Source organism: Oncorhynchus mykiss, chromosome 16, assembly GCF_013265735.2.
Source record: "Oncorhynchus mykiss isolate Arlee chromosome 16, USDA_OmykA_1.1, whole genome shotgun sequence".
In the NCBI taxonomy this organism is placed as follows: Eukaryota; Metazoa; Chordata; class Actinopteri; order Salmoniformes; family Salmonidae; genus Oncorhynchus; species Oncorhynchus mykiss.
Window position 1 is genome coordinate 60994735 of NC_048580.1, and position 15945 is coordinate 61010679.

Sequence of the window (15945 nt, forward strand, 5' to 3'; positions counted from 1 at the left end):
ATTGTCAAACGAGGGAGGTCATGGAAAATAGTTGAATAATTGTTTTTAATGTAATTCATGAAAACACACTTCTAAATATGATCAATCAATTATAAAACTGTATATAAGCAATTATCGGAATGGCCCTTCATTGCATGTCCGAGTATGCTGCATGTATGCCTTTGCCGGAGAAGAGTGCGACATTTCATCACCAGGTATAAAATAATGACAGACAAACTAGATCGCCAACTCAAAACATAACTTGTAGCAGTTATCTCGCTAGGTAGCTATAGCTAACTAAGCCTTCATTTCGTCGTTGCCTTTCCACCGGCACTGTAGAGCCTAACTAAATCTGCACCGTTGGAAAGCTGGCATTCCCCTCTATTAATTAAACTGTAGCCATGTAATTACGACAACGTAAAAATATAATTAAGAATAGCCTAATTACAATTGGCTTCCTGTGCATAGATCTCCCCTGAAACATTCATATTTGAGCCTTAAATGTAAACATGTCTAGTTGGATACCTTTCTTTGAAGTAGCCTAATTTATCCATTTTGGTCCCTGATTTATTGAATGAGGGAATACTTTTATAAAGACTAAAGTACTTGGTTGTAATGTTGAAAAAGCCATGTCTGCACACCCAGGAGCTCTCCAGATGGAGGGTTGGCAACATGTGACTTACAATGCAGCTTTGTGTGGGGGGCTAAGTGCCTTGATCAAGGGCACAACGGCAGGTGGTAGGTCTACATGGGATCAGACACAGCAGTTTCCCAGTGTCAATAATGCTTACTTTTTCACATAGGCTATAATAGTAATGAAAATTTGGTTGAAAGTCATGGGAAAAGTGTGTAAACCATTAACAGTGAATAATCATAATAGCATAATGTAATTTGTGAATTTCGGTGAACAAAGTCTAATCGACTGTCTTGGAAAAAGACAGCTCCTGCACTTCTTCCATCCCAAGTCAAGCACTGATTTTTAAGAGATTTAAGCTGGTTCAAGTGTCTCTTCACCAGGGCAGCGGGACAATTCGAATTAAAGGCAGTCAATTCAGGAAGTGAACTTTAAATAAATCTAAATGAGAAAAAAACAGCATCTTTTCAATAACTTCTCGGTAAGCTTTTCAAAAAAGAGAATTTTTAATTGAAATCACTTCCTGAATCAACTGCCTTCAATTCAAATGGACCCCAGCCCTGCTCTTCACTCCTGAATCTGAACTGGTTTGTCTTTTTTTCTCAGCAATGTTTGCCCCGCCTGTGTGCGACTCCCACGGCCCTAGCGCTCCTCCAGCCAGTATGTTTGACACCGTGCCAGGATATGAAGGGACGGTGGCCGGGTGTGAAGGTATGTGACCTGAGATCCATGGTCCTATGTTTCCTGCCAGTGATCTTTAGTTTTATTAGCAAACAAGTCACGTACCACACCAGCGCTGTTCCTTATGGTTGGAAATTCCATATAGAGTAATAACTCCCTAATAACAAACATGTTGAAAGCCCTTCTCATTATGTTTGACTGTTTACTGTAGGTGGATACCTGCCCCCTCCTATGCCATCTTGCCCAGCCCCTCAGCCCCAGCCTGGTCCCGCACAATCAAACTGGAAGTAGGTGTAAAATACAATTGCCATAATTTTGTCTCGTCATACACATTTTCCTGCATAGCTGTCCTCGCAAACTACACAGGACACACACACACATGCATATTGACATACATACATACATACATACATAACGGATGTGAAACGCTAGCTTAGTTAGCGGTGGTGCGCGCTAAATAGCGTTTCAATCGGTGACGTCACTTGCTCTGAGACCTTGAAGTAGTAGTTCCGCAGCTTTTGTGGAGCGATGGGTAACGATGCTTCGTGGGTGACTGTTGTTGATGTGTGCAGAGGGTCCCTGGTTCGAGCCCGGGTATGGGCGAGGGGACGGTTTAAAGTTATACTGTTACATTGGTGCCGTGACCCGGATCACTGGTTGCTGCGGAAAAGGAGGAGGTCAAAAGGGGGGTGAGTGTAACGGATGTGAAACGCTAGCTTAGTTAGCGGTGGTGCGCGCTAAATAGCGTTTCAATAGGTGACGTCACTTGCTCTGAGACCTTGAAGTAGTAGTTCCCCTTGCTCTGCAAGGGCCGCGGCTTTTGTAGAGCGATGGGTAACGATGCTTCGTGGGTGACTGTTGTTAATGTGTGCAGAGGGTCCCTGGTTCGCGCCCGGGTATGGGCGAGCGGACGGTCTAAAGTTATACTGTTACACATACATACATACATACATACAGTGCCTTGCGAAAGTATTCGGCCCCCTTGAACTTTGCGACCTTTTGCCACATTTCAGGCTTCAAACATAAAGATATAAAACTGTATTTTTTTGTGAAGAATCAACAACAAGTGGGACACAATCATGAAGTGGAACGACATTTATTGGATATTTCAAACTTTTTTAACAAATCAAAAACTGAAAAATTGGGCGTGCAAAATTATTCAGCCCCTTTACTTTCAGTGCAGCAAACTCTCTCCAGAAGTTCAGTGAGGATCTCTGAATGATCCAATGTTGACTTAAATGACTAATGATGATAAATACAATCCACCTGTGTGTAATCAAGTCTCTGTATAAATGCACCTGCACTGTGATAGTCTCAGAGGTCCGTTAAAAGCGCAGAGAGCATCATGATGAACAAGGAACACACCAGGCAGGTCCGAGATACTGTTGTGAAGAAGTTTAAAGCCGGATTTGGATACAAAAAGATTTCCCAAGCTTTAAACATCCCAAGGAGCACTGTGCAAGCGATAATATTGAAATGGAAGGAGTATCAGACCACTGCAAATCTACCAAGACCTGGCCGTCCCTCTAAACTTTCAGCTCATACAAGGAGAAGACTGATCAGAGATGCAGCCAAGAGGCCCATGATCACTCTGGATGAACTGCAGAGATCTACAGCTGAGGTGGGAGACTCTGTCCATAGGACAACAATCAGTCGTATATTGCACAAATCTGGCCTTTATGGAAGAGTGGCAAGAAGAAAGACATTTCTTAAAGATATCCATAAAAAGTGTCGTTTAAAGTTTGCCACAAGCCACCTGGGAGACACACCAAACATGTGGAAGAAGGTGCTCTGGTCAGATGAAACCAAAATTGAACTTTTTGGCAACAATGCAAAACGTTATGTTTGGCGTAAAAGCAACACAGCTAAACACACCATCCCCACTGTCAAACATGGTGGTGGCAGCATCATGGTTTGGGCCTGCTTTTCTTCAGCAGGGACAGGGAAGATGGTTAAAATTGATGGGAAGATGGATGGAGCCAAATACAGGACCATTCTGGAAGAAAACCTGATGGAGTCTGCAAAAGACCTGAGACTGGGACGGAGATTTGTCTTCCAACAAGACAATGATCCAAAACATAAAGCAAAATCTACAATGGAATGGTTCAAAAATAAACATATCCAGGTGTTAGAATGGCCAAGTCAAAGTCCAGACCTGAATCCAATCGAGAATCTGTGGAAAGAACTGAAAACTGCTGTTCACAAATGCTCTCCATCCAACCTCACTGAGCTCGAGCTGTTTTGCAAGGAGGAATGGGAAAAAATTTCAGTCTCTCGATGTGCAAAACTGATAGAGACATACCCCAAGCGACTTACAGCTGTAATCGCAGCAAAAGGTGGCGCTACAAAGTATTAACTTAAGGGGGCTGAATAATTTTGCACGCCCAATTTTTCAGTTTTTGATTTGTTAAAAAAGTTTGAAATATCCAATAAATGTCATTCCACTTCATGATTGTGTCCCACTTGTTGTTGATTCTTCACAAAAAAATAGTTTTATATCTTCATGTTTGAAGCCTGAAATGTGTCAAAAGGTCGCAAAGTTCAAGGGGGCCGAATACTTTTGCAAGACACTGTACATAGAGTTGAAGTCGGAAGTTTACATACACTTAGGTGGGAGTCATTAACTTGTTTTTCAACCACTCCACAAATTTCTTGTTAATAAACTATAAGTCGGTTAGGACATCTACTTTGTGCATGACACAAGTACTTTTTCCAACAATTGTTTACAGACAGATTATTTAACTTATAATTCACTGTATCACAATTCCAGTGGGTCAGAAGATTACATACACTAAGATGACTGTGCCTTTAACATTCCAGAAAATGATGTCATGGCTTTTGAAGCTTCTGATAGGCTAATTGACATAATTTGAGTCAATTGGAGGTGTACCTGTGGATGTATTTCAAGGCCTACCTTCAAACTCAGTGCCTCTTTGCTTGACATCATGGGAAAATCAAAAGAAATCAGCCAAGACCTCAGAAAAACATGTGTAGACCTCCACAAGTCTGGTTCATCCTTGGGACCAATTCCAAATGCCTGAAGGTACCATGTTCATCTGTACAAACAATAGTACGCATGTATAAACACCATGGGACCACGCAGCAGTCATACCGCTCAGGAAATAGTCTCCTAGACTATTTCTAGGATATAATATTTCTACTATTTCTCCGCTCTGTCTCCTAGAGATGAACGTACTTGTGCGAAAAGAGTAAATCAATCCCAGAACAACAGCAAAGAACCTTGTGAAGATGCTGGAGGAAACAGGTACAAAAGTATTTATATCAACAGTAAAACGAGTCCTGTATCGACAACCTGAAAGGCCGACTCAGCAAGGAAAAAGAGACTGCTCCAAAACCGCCCTAAAAAACGGTTTGCAACTGCAAAAGGGAACAAAGATTGTACTTTTTGGAGAAATGTCTTCTGGTCTGATGAAACAACAATAGAACTGTTTGGCCATAATGACCATCGTTATGTTTGGAGGACAAAAGGGGAGGCTTGCAAGCCTAAGAACACCATCCCAACCGTGAAGCATGGGGGTGGCAGCATCATGTTGTGGGGGTGCTTTGCTGCAGGAGGGACTGGTGCACTTCACAAAATAGATGGCATCATGGAAAATGATGTGGATATATTGAAGCAACATCTCAAGACATCAGTCAGGAAGTTAAAGCTTGGTCACAAATGGGTCTTTCAAATGGACAATGACTCCAAGCATACTTCCAAAGTTGTGGCAAAATGGCTTAAGGACAACAAAGTCAAGGTGTTGGAGTGGCCATCACAAAGCCCTGACCTCAATCTTATCGAACATTTGTGGGCAGAACTGAAAAAGCATGTGCAAGCAAGGAGGCCTACAAACCTGACTCAGTTACACCAGCTCTGTGAGGAGGAATGGGTCAAAATTCACCCATTGTGGGAAGCTTGTGGAAGGCTACCCAAACATTTGACCCAAGTTAAACAATTTAAAGGCAATGCTACTAAATACTAATTGAGTGTATGTAAACTTCAGGAATTGTGAAAAACTTGGTATTTGTCTAAGGTGCATGTAATCTTCTGACTTCAACTGTACATACACTGACATTCCTTTATGCTCTTCACATAGTGCATTCGGAAAGGATTCAGACCCCTTGCCTTTTTCAACATTTTGTTACGTTAGACTTATTCTAAAATTGATTAAAATATTTTTTTTACATTGTCAATCTACACACAATACCTCATAATGACAAAGCAAAAACTGTTTTTTAGAAAATTTAGCAAATTAAGATTCAACAATGAAAAATACAGACCCTTTACACAGTACTTTGTTAAAGTCCTCTTGGGTACGACGCTACAAGCTTGGCACACCTGAATTTGGGGAGTTTCTCCAATTCTTCTCTGCAGATCCTCTCAAGCTCTGTCAGGTTGGATGGGGAGCGTCGCTGCACAGCTATTTTCAGTTCCCTCTAGAGATGCTTGATCGGGTTCAAGTCCGGGCTCTGGCTGGGCCACTCAAGGACATTCAGAGACTTGTCCCGAAGCTACTCCTGCTTTATCTTGGCTGTGTGCTTGGGTTCGTTGTCCTGTTGCAAAGTGAACCTTCACCCCAGTCGGAGATCCTGAGCACTCTGGAGCAGGTTTTCATCAAGGATCTCTCTGTACTTTGCTCCGTTCATCTTTGCCTCGATCATGACAAGTCTCCCAGTCCCTGCCACTGAAAAACTTCCTCACAGCATGATGCTGCCACCACCATGCTTCACCGTAGGGATGGTGCCAGGGTTCCTCCAGACGTGACGTTTGGCATTCAGGCCAAAGAGTTCAATCTTGGTTTCATCAGACCAGAGAATCTTGTTTCTCATGATCTGAGAGTCATTAAGTGCCTTTCGGCAAACTACAAGTGGGATTTTATGTGCCTTTTACTGAGGAGTGGTTTCCGTCTGGCCGCTATATTAAAGGCCTGATTGGCAGAGTGTTGCAGAGATGGTTGTCCTTCTGGAAATGTATCCCATCTCCACAGAGGAACTCTAGAGCTCTGTCAGAGTGATCATGGGTTCTTGGTCACCTCCCCGACCAAGGCCCTTCTCCCCCGATTGTTCAGTTTGGCCAGGTGGTTCCAAACTTCTTCCATTTAAGTTTGATGGAGGCCACTGTGTTCTTGGGGACCTTCAATGCTGCAGAAATGTTTTGGTACCCTTCCCCAGATCTGTACCTCGACACAATCCTGTCTCGGCGCTCTACGGACAATTCCTTCGACCTCATGGCTTGGTTTTTGCTTTGACATGCACTGTCAACTGTGGGACCTTATATAGACAGGTGTGTGCCTTTCCAAATCATGTCCAATCAATTCAATTTACCACAGGTGGACTCCAAAAAAGTTGTAGAAACATCTCAAGGATGCTCAATGGAAACATGCATCTAAGCTCAATTTCGAGTCTCATAGCAAAATGGTCTGAATACTTATGTAAATAAGTTCTATATGTTCCATTTTTAATACATTGGCAAAAATGTTATAAAAAAACTGTTTTTGCATTTTCGTTATGGGGTATTGTGTGTAAATTGAAGTTTACATTTTTTTAAATAATTTTTAGAATAAGGCTAACAAAATGTGAGAAAGTCAAGGTCTGAATACTTTCTGAATGCACTGTATGCTGCTGCTGCTTCTCTCTGTTCAAAATCTATGCATTGTCACTTTAACACTCGACTAACCCGTACCCCTGAACATTGACTCGGTACCGGTACCCATTGTATAGAGCTTCATAATTGTTATTTCATTGTGTTTTTATTTTTCCTTTAGTTTATTTTGCACATTTTTATTTTTTTAAAGTCTGCATTGTTGGTTAAGGGCTCGTAAGTATGCATTTCACGGTAAGGTCTACCTGTTGTATTTGGCATGTGACAAATAACGATTGATCTGATCAGCAAAGATTCTTATCGGAGTTGACCCTTGTATTTTATGTTTGCACTGTCTTTGCACACTCACAGGACAAAACACACACATTTATACTGACTCTACACACATGCACACACACTAACATACAATCATAATTTACGCTGCTGATACTCTGTTTATCATATGTCTTGATGCCTAGTCACCTGACCCCTATACATATCTACCTCTATGGCCCCAGTATCCCTGCACATTGTAATATGGTATTGGAACTGACCCTGTTTATAGCTTATTACCTTCTTGAACTTCAAACTTGAAAACAGGTTTATCTTAAGAGGTGCTGTACTTACTTAACTAGACTACACGTGATGACAGTTGAACTGAGACTCAATGTGTACACTTTCAATTGTGTAGTTGTCTGACAAATATGTGGTTGTTTTATCCTCCACAGTATCCCATCTATCACCGAAGACACTGCCCGGGAGGCCTTTAGCCAGTATGCCTCCAGTAAGTGCTGTTACAGTTCAGCACCAGTTAAGGATGGCGTGATAACCAACATGGAGGCATACAATACATACAGGGTAAGATTCATGTTTTTACTCTGCCCTTTCTGAAAATTGAAGGGTCTTACTGTTAGGCTTTTCTGTTTTTTTTTCTTCTCCTGCGCTTCAACTTCCTGTTATAATCACACTTTTTTCAGATCTTTACAGAATTGTAATGACCTGAGTGAGAGACAAATGAAAACTATTATTCTGTGAATATTTGATCTTGAGTGTTAATGTTGAATATTGACAGCTGTTTAGTTTGGGGTCGAAACTGACTACCTGTGGCCATCTATAATTGCACCCCATGCTCCCCTTTTTAAAAGGAGTCCCTTTATTTTGATAAAAGAGTGACAGGTCCAAACCAGAGAATGTGAAAAATATACACTAGATGGCACTAAAGTTTCAAATATAATGTATGTATCACCAACAGTGAAGGAAGGAATTACTCAACTCTTTGTAATATAATATTCCTTCTTTTTTTTGCATTCTCAGTATCGCCTGGAAACCTTTAATGAGTCAAGAACCACTGAATGGAGTCAGCAGCCATACAATGGTAACTAATATTGGTGATTCAAATGACCCTATTTATTTGTGTTATTTAAATGTTCAGTTCCACTGTAGTATCTGCATTTATTTATATCTTATTTTTGTATTATTTTCTTTGGTTTAGGTCAGCCAGTGGATGCCTATACCCAATCACCCCCTGGGCCCTGGGACATCCCTGCCAAAGCCCCCATCTTTTTTCAGGATGACAAACAGGTCATCAAAGTTCCCAACACCTCATCTGTCAAGGTATCTATTTATCTGTTGATTAAAGCATGACAGAAAATATACTGAAAAAATATATGTACAGTACCAGTCAAAAGTTTGGTCACACCTACTCATTCAAGGGTTTTTCTTTATTATTGACTATTTTCTACATTGTAGAATAATAGTGAAGACATAAACTATGAAATAACACATATGGAATCATGTCGTAATCAAAAAATGATTAAATAGTAATAGTAATAGTAATAGTAATAGTTTAGATTCTTCAAAGTAGCCACCCTTTGCCTTGATGACACCTTTGCACAATCTTGGCATTCTCTCAACCAGCTTTTCTAACAGTCTTGAAGTAGTTCCCACATATGCTAAACACTTGTTGGCTGCTTTTCCTTCAGTCTGCAGTTCAACTCATCTCAAACCATCTCAATTGGGTTGAGGGTGGGTGATTGTGGAGGCCAGGTTATCTGATGTGGCACTAAATCACTTTTCTTCTTGGTCAAATAGCCCTAACACAGCCTGGAGGTGTGTTTTGGGTCATTGTCCTGTTGAAAAGAAAATGACAGTCCCACGAAGCACAAACCAGATGGGATGGCGTATCGATGCAGAATGCTGTGGTTGCCATGGTGGTTAAGTGTGCCTTGAATTCTAAATAAATCACTGACAGTGTCACCAGCAAAGCACCGTCACATCTTCTTCTCCATTCTCCACGGTGGGAACTACACATGCGGAGATCGTCTGTTCACCTACTCTGCGTCTCACAAAGACATGGCGGTTGGGAACCTGAAATCTCAAATTTGGACTCATCAGACCAAAGGACAGATTTCCACCGGTCTAATGTCCATTGCTCGTGTTTCTTGGCCCAAGCAAGTCTCTTCTTATTTGTATCCTTTAGTAGTGGTTTCTTTACAGCAATTCGATCATGAAGGCCTGATTTCACGCAGTCTCCTCTGAACAGCTGATGTTGAGATATCTGTTACTTGAACTCCGTGATACATTTATTTGGGCTGCAATCTGAGGTGCTGTTAACTCTAATGAACTTATCCTCTGCAGCAGAGGCAAATCTGGGTCTTCCTTTCCTGTGGTGTCGTCGTGACAGCCAGTTTTATCCTAGTGCTTGAAGGTTTTTGTGACTGCACGTTCTTGAAATTTTCCGCATTGACTGACCTTCATGTCTTAAAGGACTGTTGATCTTTTTGCTTATTTGAGCTGTTCTTGCCATAAATGGACTTGGTCTTTTACCAAATAGGTCTATTTTCTGTATACCACCTCTACCTTGTCACAACACAACTGATTGGCTCAAACACATTAAGAAGGAAAGGAATTCCACAAATGAACTTGAAATGCATTCCAGGTGACTACCTCATGAAGCTGGTTGAGAGAATGCCAAGAGTGTGCAAAGCTGTCAAGGCAAAGCGTGGCTACTTTGAACAATCTCAAATTTAAAATATATTTTGATTTGTTTAGCACTTTGGTTACTACATGATTCCATATTTCATAGTTTTGATGTCTTCAGAATTATTCTACATTGTAGAAAATTGTAAAGAAAAAATACAATAAAATAAAAATACCCTTGAATGAGTAGGTGTGTCCAAACGTTTGACTGGTCCTGCATATAAAGTTGAAGTAGGAAGTTTACATACACATTAGCCAAATACATTTAAACTCAGTTTTTCACAATTCCTGACATTTTAATCCTAGTAAAAATTCCCTGTCTTAGGTCAGTTAGAATCACCACTTTATTTTAAGAATGTGAAATGTCAGAAAAATAGTAGAGAGAATGATTTATTTCAGCTTTTATTTCTTTCATCACATTCCCAGTGGGTCAGAAGTTTACATACACTCAATTAGTATTTGGTAGCATTGCCTTTAAATTGTTCAACTTGGGTCAAATGTTTCGGGTAGCCTTCCACAAGTTTCCCACAATAAGTTAGGTGAATTTTGGCAGATCTGGTGTAACTGAGTCAGGTTTGTAGGCCTCCTTGCACGCACCCGCTTTTTCAGTTCTGCCCACACATTTTCTATGGGATTGAGATCAGGGCTTTGTGATGGCCACTCCATTACCTTGACTTTGTTGTCCTTAAGCCAATTTGCCACCACTTTGGAAGTATGTTTGGGGTCATTGTCCATTTGGCAGACCCCATTTGTGACCAAGCTTTAACTTCCTGACTGATGTCTTGAGATGTTGCTTCAATATATCCACATCATTTTCCATGATGCCATCTATTTTGTGAAGTGCACCAGTCCCTCCTGCAGCAAAGCACCCCCACAACATGATGCTGCCACCCCCGTGCTTCATGGTTGGGATGGTGTTCTTCGGCTTGCAAGCCTCCCCCTTTTTCCTCTAAACATTATTATGGCCAAACAGTTATATTTTTGTTTCATCAGACCAGAGGACATTTTTCCAAAAAGTACAATCTTTATTCCCTTTTGCAGTTGCAAACCGTTGTCTGGCTTTTTTAGGGCGGTTTTGGAGCAGTCTCTTTTTCCTTGCTGGGCAGCCTTTCAGGTTATGTCGATAAAGAACTAATTTCACTGTGGGTATAGATACTTTTGTACCTGTTTCCTCCATTATCTTCACAAGGTCCTTTGCTGTTGTTCTGGGATTGAGTTGCACATTTTGCACCGAAATACGTTCATCTCTAGGACACAGACCGCGTCTCCTTCCGGAGCGGTATGACAGCTGCGTGGTCCCATGGTGTTTATACTTGCGTACTATTGTTTGTACAGATGAACATGGTACCTTCAGGCGTTTGGAAATTGCTCCCAAGGATGAACCAGATTTGTGGAGATCTACAACAAACAATTCTGATGTCTTGGCTGATTTCTTTAGCTTTTCCCATGATGTCAAGCAAAGAGGCACTGAGTTTGAAGATACGCCTTGAAATACATCCACAAGTACACCTCCAATTGACTCAAATTATGTCAATTAGCCTATCAGAAGCTTCTAAAGCCATGACATAATTTTCTGGAATTTTCCAAGCTGTTTAAAGGCACAGTCAACTTAGTGTATGTAAATGTTGACCCACTGGAATTGTGATACAGTGAAATAATCTGTCTGTAAACAATTGTTGGCAAAATTACTTGTGTCATGCACAAAGTAGATGTCCTAGCCAACTTGCCAAAACTATAGTTTGTTAACAAGAAATGTGTGGAGTGGTTGATAAAAAGAGTTTTAATGACTCCAACCTAAGTGTATGTAAACTTCTGACTTCAACTGTATGAAGCTATCTGATGCCTGTCGTCCGCATTGGAAATACACAGTATTTTCCTAACACATCGTACCATTTTAATTTCTTTTGTATAACCTGTTCTGAATACAATATTCATGTCTGAAATGATTTAAATATGCCTTTTTTATAAACTGTAATTTCATCAATAGAACTGTCATAGCTGTTTGGGGATGGGAAGAACTCCCTGCAAAGAATGTGCCGGAGGTGGTAATGTAAGTGTCAATATTAAGTTAAATAAAAAGTATGAGCTGGCGCACGCACACCTCACCAATAAATCCACTATAGTTGAGAATTTCAATAAGCATTTTTCTACGTCTGGCCGTGTTTCCACCTGGCTACCATTACCCCGGTCAACAGCTCTGCACTCCCCACAGCAACTCACTCAAGCCTCCCCGATTTCTCCTTCACACAAATCCAGATAGCTGATATTCTGAAAGAGCTGCAAAATCTGGACCCCTACAAATCAGCCGGGCTAGACAATCTGGACCCTCTCTCTCTAAAATGACCTGCCGAAATTGTTGCAACCCCTATCACTAGCCTGTTCAACCTCTCTTTCGTATCGTCTGAGATTCCCAAAGATTGGGAAGCTGCCGCGGTCATCCCCCTCTTCAAAGAGGGAGACACTCTAGACCCAAACTGCTACAGACCTATATCTATCCTACCCTGCCTTTCTAAGGTCTTTGAAAGCCAAGTTAACAAACAAATTACCGACCATTTCGAATCCCACCATACATTCTCCGCTATGCAATCTGGTTTCAGAGCTGGACATGGGTGCACCTCAGCCACGCTCAAGGTCCTAAATGATTTTATAACTGCCATGGATAAAAGACATTACTGTGCCACCGTATTCATCGACCTGGCCATGGCTTTCGACTCTGTCAATCACCACATTCTTATTGGCAGACTCAACATCCTTGGTTTCTTAAATGATTGCCTCGCCTGGTTTACCAACTACTTCTCTGATAGAGTTCAGTGTGTCAAATCGGAGGGCCTGTTGTCCGGACCTCTGGCAGTCTATGGGGGTGCCACAGGGTTCAATCTCGGGCTGACTCTCTTCTCTGTATACATCAATGATGTCGCTCTTGCTGCTTGTGATTCTCTGATCCAGACGACACGCAGACGACACCATTCTGTATACATCTGGCCCCTCTTTGGACACTGTGTTAACTAACTTCCAGACGAGCTTCAATGCCATACAACTCTCCTTCCGTGGCCTCCAACTGCTCTTAAATGCAAGAAAAACGAAATGCATGCTATTCAACCGATCACTGCCCGCACCTGCCCGCTCGTCTAGCATCACTACTCTGGACGGCTCTGACTTGGTTCGACTGTAAACTCTCCTTCCAGACTCACATTAAGCATCTCCAATCCAAAATTAAATCTAGAATCGGCTTCCTATTTCACAACAAAGCATCCTTCACTCATACTGCCAAACATACCCTCGTAAAACTGAACATCCTACCGATCCTCAACTTTGGCGATGTCATTTACAAAATAGCTTCCAACACTTTACTCAACAAATTGGATGCAGTCTATCACAGTGCCATCAGTTCTGTCACCAAAGCCCCATATACTACCCACCACTGCAACCTGTACGCTCTCGTTGGCTGGCCCTCGCTTCACTCTTGTCGCCAAACCCACTGGCTCCAGCTCATCTACAAGTCTCTGCTAGGTAAAGATCCACCTTATCTCAGCTCACTGGTCACCATAGCAGCACCCACTCGTAGCACGCGCTCCAGCAAGTATATTTCACTGGTCATCCTCTTTCGGCCACCTTTCCTTCCAGTTCTCTGCTGCCAATGACTGGAATGAACTGCAAAAATCACTGACGCTGGAGACTAATATCTCCCTCACTAGCTTTACGCACCAGCTGTCAGCACAGCTCACAGATCACTGCACCTGTACATAGCCAATCTGTAAACAGCCCATCCAACTACCTCATCCCCATACTGTATTTATTTATTTATTTATCTTGCTCCTTTGCACCCCAGTATCTCTACTTGCACATTCATCTTCTGCACATCTACCATTCCAGTGTTTAATTGCTATATTGTAATTACTTTGCCACCATGGCCTATTTATTGCCTTAACTCCCTTATCTTACCTCATTTGCACTCACTGTATATAGACTTTTTTTTCCTACTGTATTATTGACTGTATGTTTCTTTATTCCATTTGTAACTTTGTTGTTGTATATGTCGAACTGCTATGCTTTATCTTGGCCAGGTTACAGTTGCAAATGAGAACTTGTTCTCAACTCGCCTACCTGGTTAAATAAATGTGAAATATATATTTTTTTGGTGAAGGTGCTTACTAACGGCGAGTAAACTATAGGCTATAAAATAAAGGGAGTCCCACACTCTATATACAACCTCCTAGTAATTTAATGGGTAAACCACCAACGATTCGGCATCACTGTGAATTCTCAGGTTGATGTCATGAATGCTTGAACCAGGTTATGTAGACAAACATTGCAATTAGTGCAACCAATGACCAAAAGTATATGGATAGTGGACACCTGCTCGTCGAACATCTCATTCCAAAATCATGGGCATTAATATGGAGTTGGTCCCGCCTTTGCTGCTCTAACATCCTCAACTCTTCTGGGAAGGCTTTCCACTAGATGTTGGGACTTTCTTCCATTCAGCCACAAGAGCATTAGTGAAGTCGGGAACTTATGTTGGGTTGTTTATGCATTGCTCGCAGTCGGCGTTCCAATTCGATGGGGTTGAGATCAGGGCTCTGTGTAGGCCAGTCAAGTTCAACCACACCGATCTTGACAAACTATTTCTGTATGGACTTCGCTTTGTGCACGGGGGCATTTTCATGCTGAAACAGGAAAGGGCCTTACTGAAACTGTTGCCACAAAGCCATATAGTGTAACTGTTAAAATAATAGTAAAACATAATTAGATATTGTACATAGTATTATCATCAGTATACATTATTTTAATTTCATATACATATTTCATTGTTTTCATTTCATCTTTGTTACATGTAATCTTTTGGTTCAACTGTAATGCACAATTAGTATTATCAACAAAGGGAACATCTTGGGTTTCACGCTAATAAACTGTAGAACGAATATGTTAATTTAGCAGAATTGTTCATTAAAAATGGGACTAATTCATAAAAATGGGCCTGAGGTCAAAGTCAATTTTCAGACCACTAGGGGTCAGTGTTTTTAGAGAGGAGATCCAGTAGGCCTCACTCTCCTTTTGTCTTGCATGAGAACACCCCTAACAAGGATTTTTCGGCCTGGGTGTCTGAAAATATATATTTTTGTAGTGCTGTTAAACGGCATTTGAGCCACATTTGTAGGTCCCAAGAGTGTCTAAGTGGGCTCGAGGCAGGTCAGATCTCACTAGGCTGTCCCCAATATTGCTGCCATGCTTGTACCAGTGGGGGTTGATTGAATAGGTGTGCAATTCTTTTGTCTGATTGCAGAATATGCCAATGCTTTTTCAGGTTTTCTTTTATCTAAACACTTGGAGATACTTAGACCAAAAGACTGTTGCGTTTTGTTTTTCTTCTTTGGTTTTGTTTTTAGAAATTCCTCTCTTGGTTTTTGGGATATTGTCATCATTGCATCATCAAGAGTTTTGTCCTTGTAGCCTCTGATTTCGAATTTGTCTGTCATTTTCTTAGTATTGTTGTCAAAATTTGACTGTTGAGGGGCCTCCCGAGTGGCGCAGTGGTCTATGCAGTGCCACTAGAGATTCTGGGCTCGAGTCCAGGCTCTGTCATAGGTCTCCCGGTCGCGGCTGGCTATGGGGCTGTGCACAATTGGCCCAGCACAATAAGCATCATTATTTTTTATAGTCCTTCTATGGAAGAGATACATAGTTTTTTTTGTGCTCTGGGAAGGATTCATTCTAAATTAATTCCAAACGTGGGTAAATGAGATTACTGAATATCGCAATTGCACCCTGCAGACTGATAAGAGAAAAATAAACTATCTGGAACATCAAAGAGAATGATGCATTACATACAAAGCCAACAGACCGCAACACCCTGCTACGCGTGGAGAGTATGCATCCCCTTCCCAGGAAGAATGGTTTACCATATAGCCAGTTGTGCAGGATTAAAACACATCTTTGGCCAACAGTCAGATTATTATTTTATATTTTTTCCCTATTTTGTGGTATCCTCATTTTTAGTTAGTCTTGTCTCATCGCAACTCCCATACAATGCCCGCTTAACCCAGAAACCAGCCGCACCAATGTGTCGGGGGAAACACTGAACACCTGGCAA

The 15945-nt window shown here is 41.4% G+C and overlaps 1 protein-coding gene across 1 annotated transcript in view; it reads left to right on the plus strand.

The window, feature by feature from the left end:
- The window catches only part of ssuh2rs1 (ssu-2 homolog, related sequence 1), a 33411-nt gene that overhangs the window by 15114 nt on the left and 2352 nt on the right, over positions 1 to 15945 (plus strand). Inside the window, exons 3-8 of the mRNA XM_021566854.2 lie at positions 1220 to 1324; positions 1506 to 1581; positions 7604 to 7733; positions 8190 to 8250; positions 8368 to 8489; positions 11842 to 11904. Of these exons, the coding sequence (XP_021422529.2) occupies positions 1220 to 1324; positions 1506 to 1581; positions 7604 to 7733; positions 8190 to 8250; positions 8368 to 8489; positions 11842 to 11904 (557 nt within the window). The remainder of the gene's footprint in view (positions 1 to 1219; positions 1325 to 1505; positions 1582 to 7603; positions 7734 to 8189; positions 8251 to 8367; positions 8490 to 11841; positions 11905 to 15945) is intronic.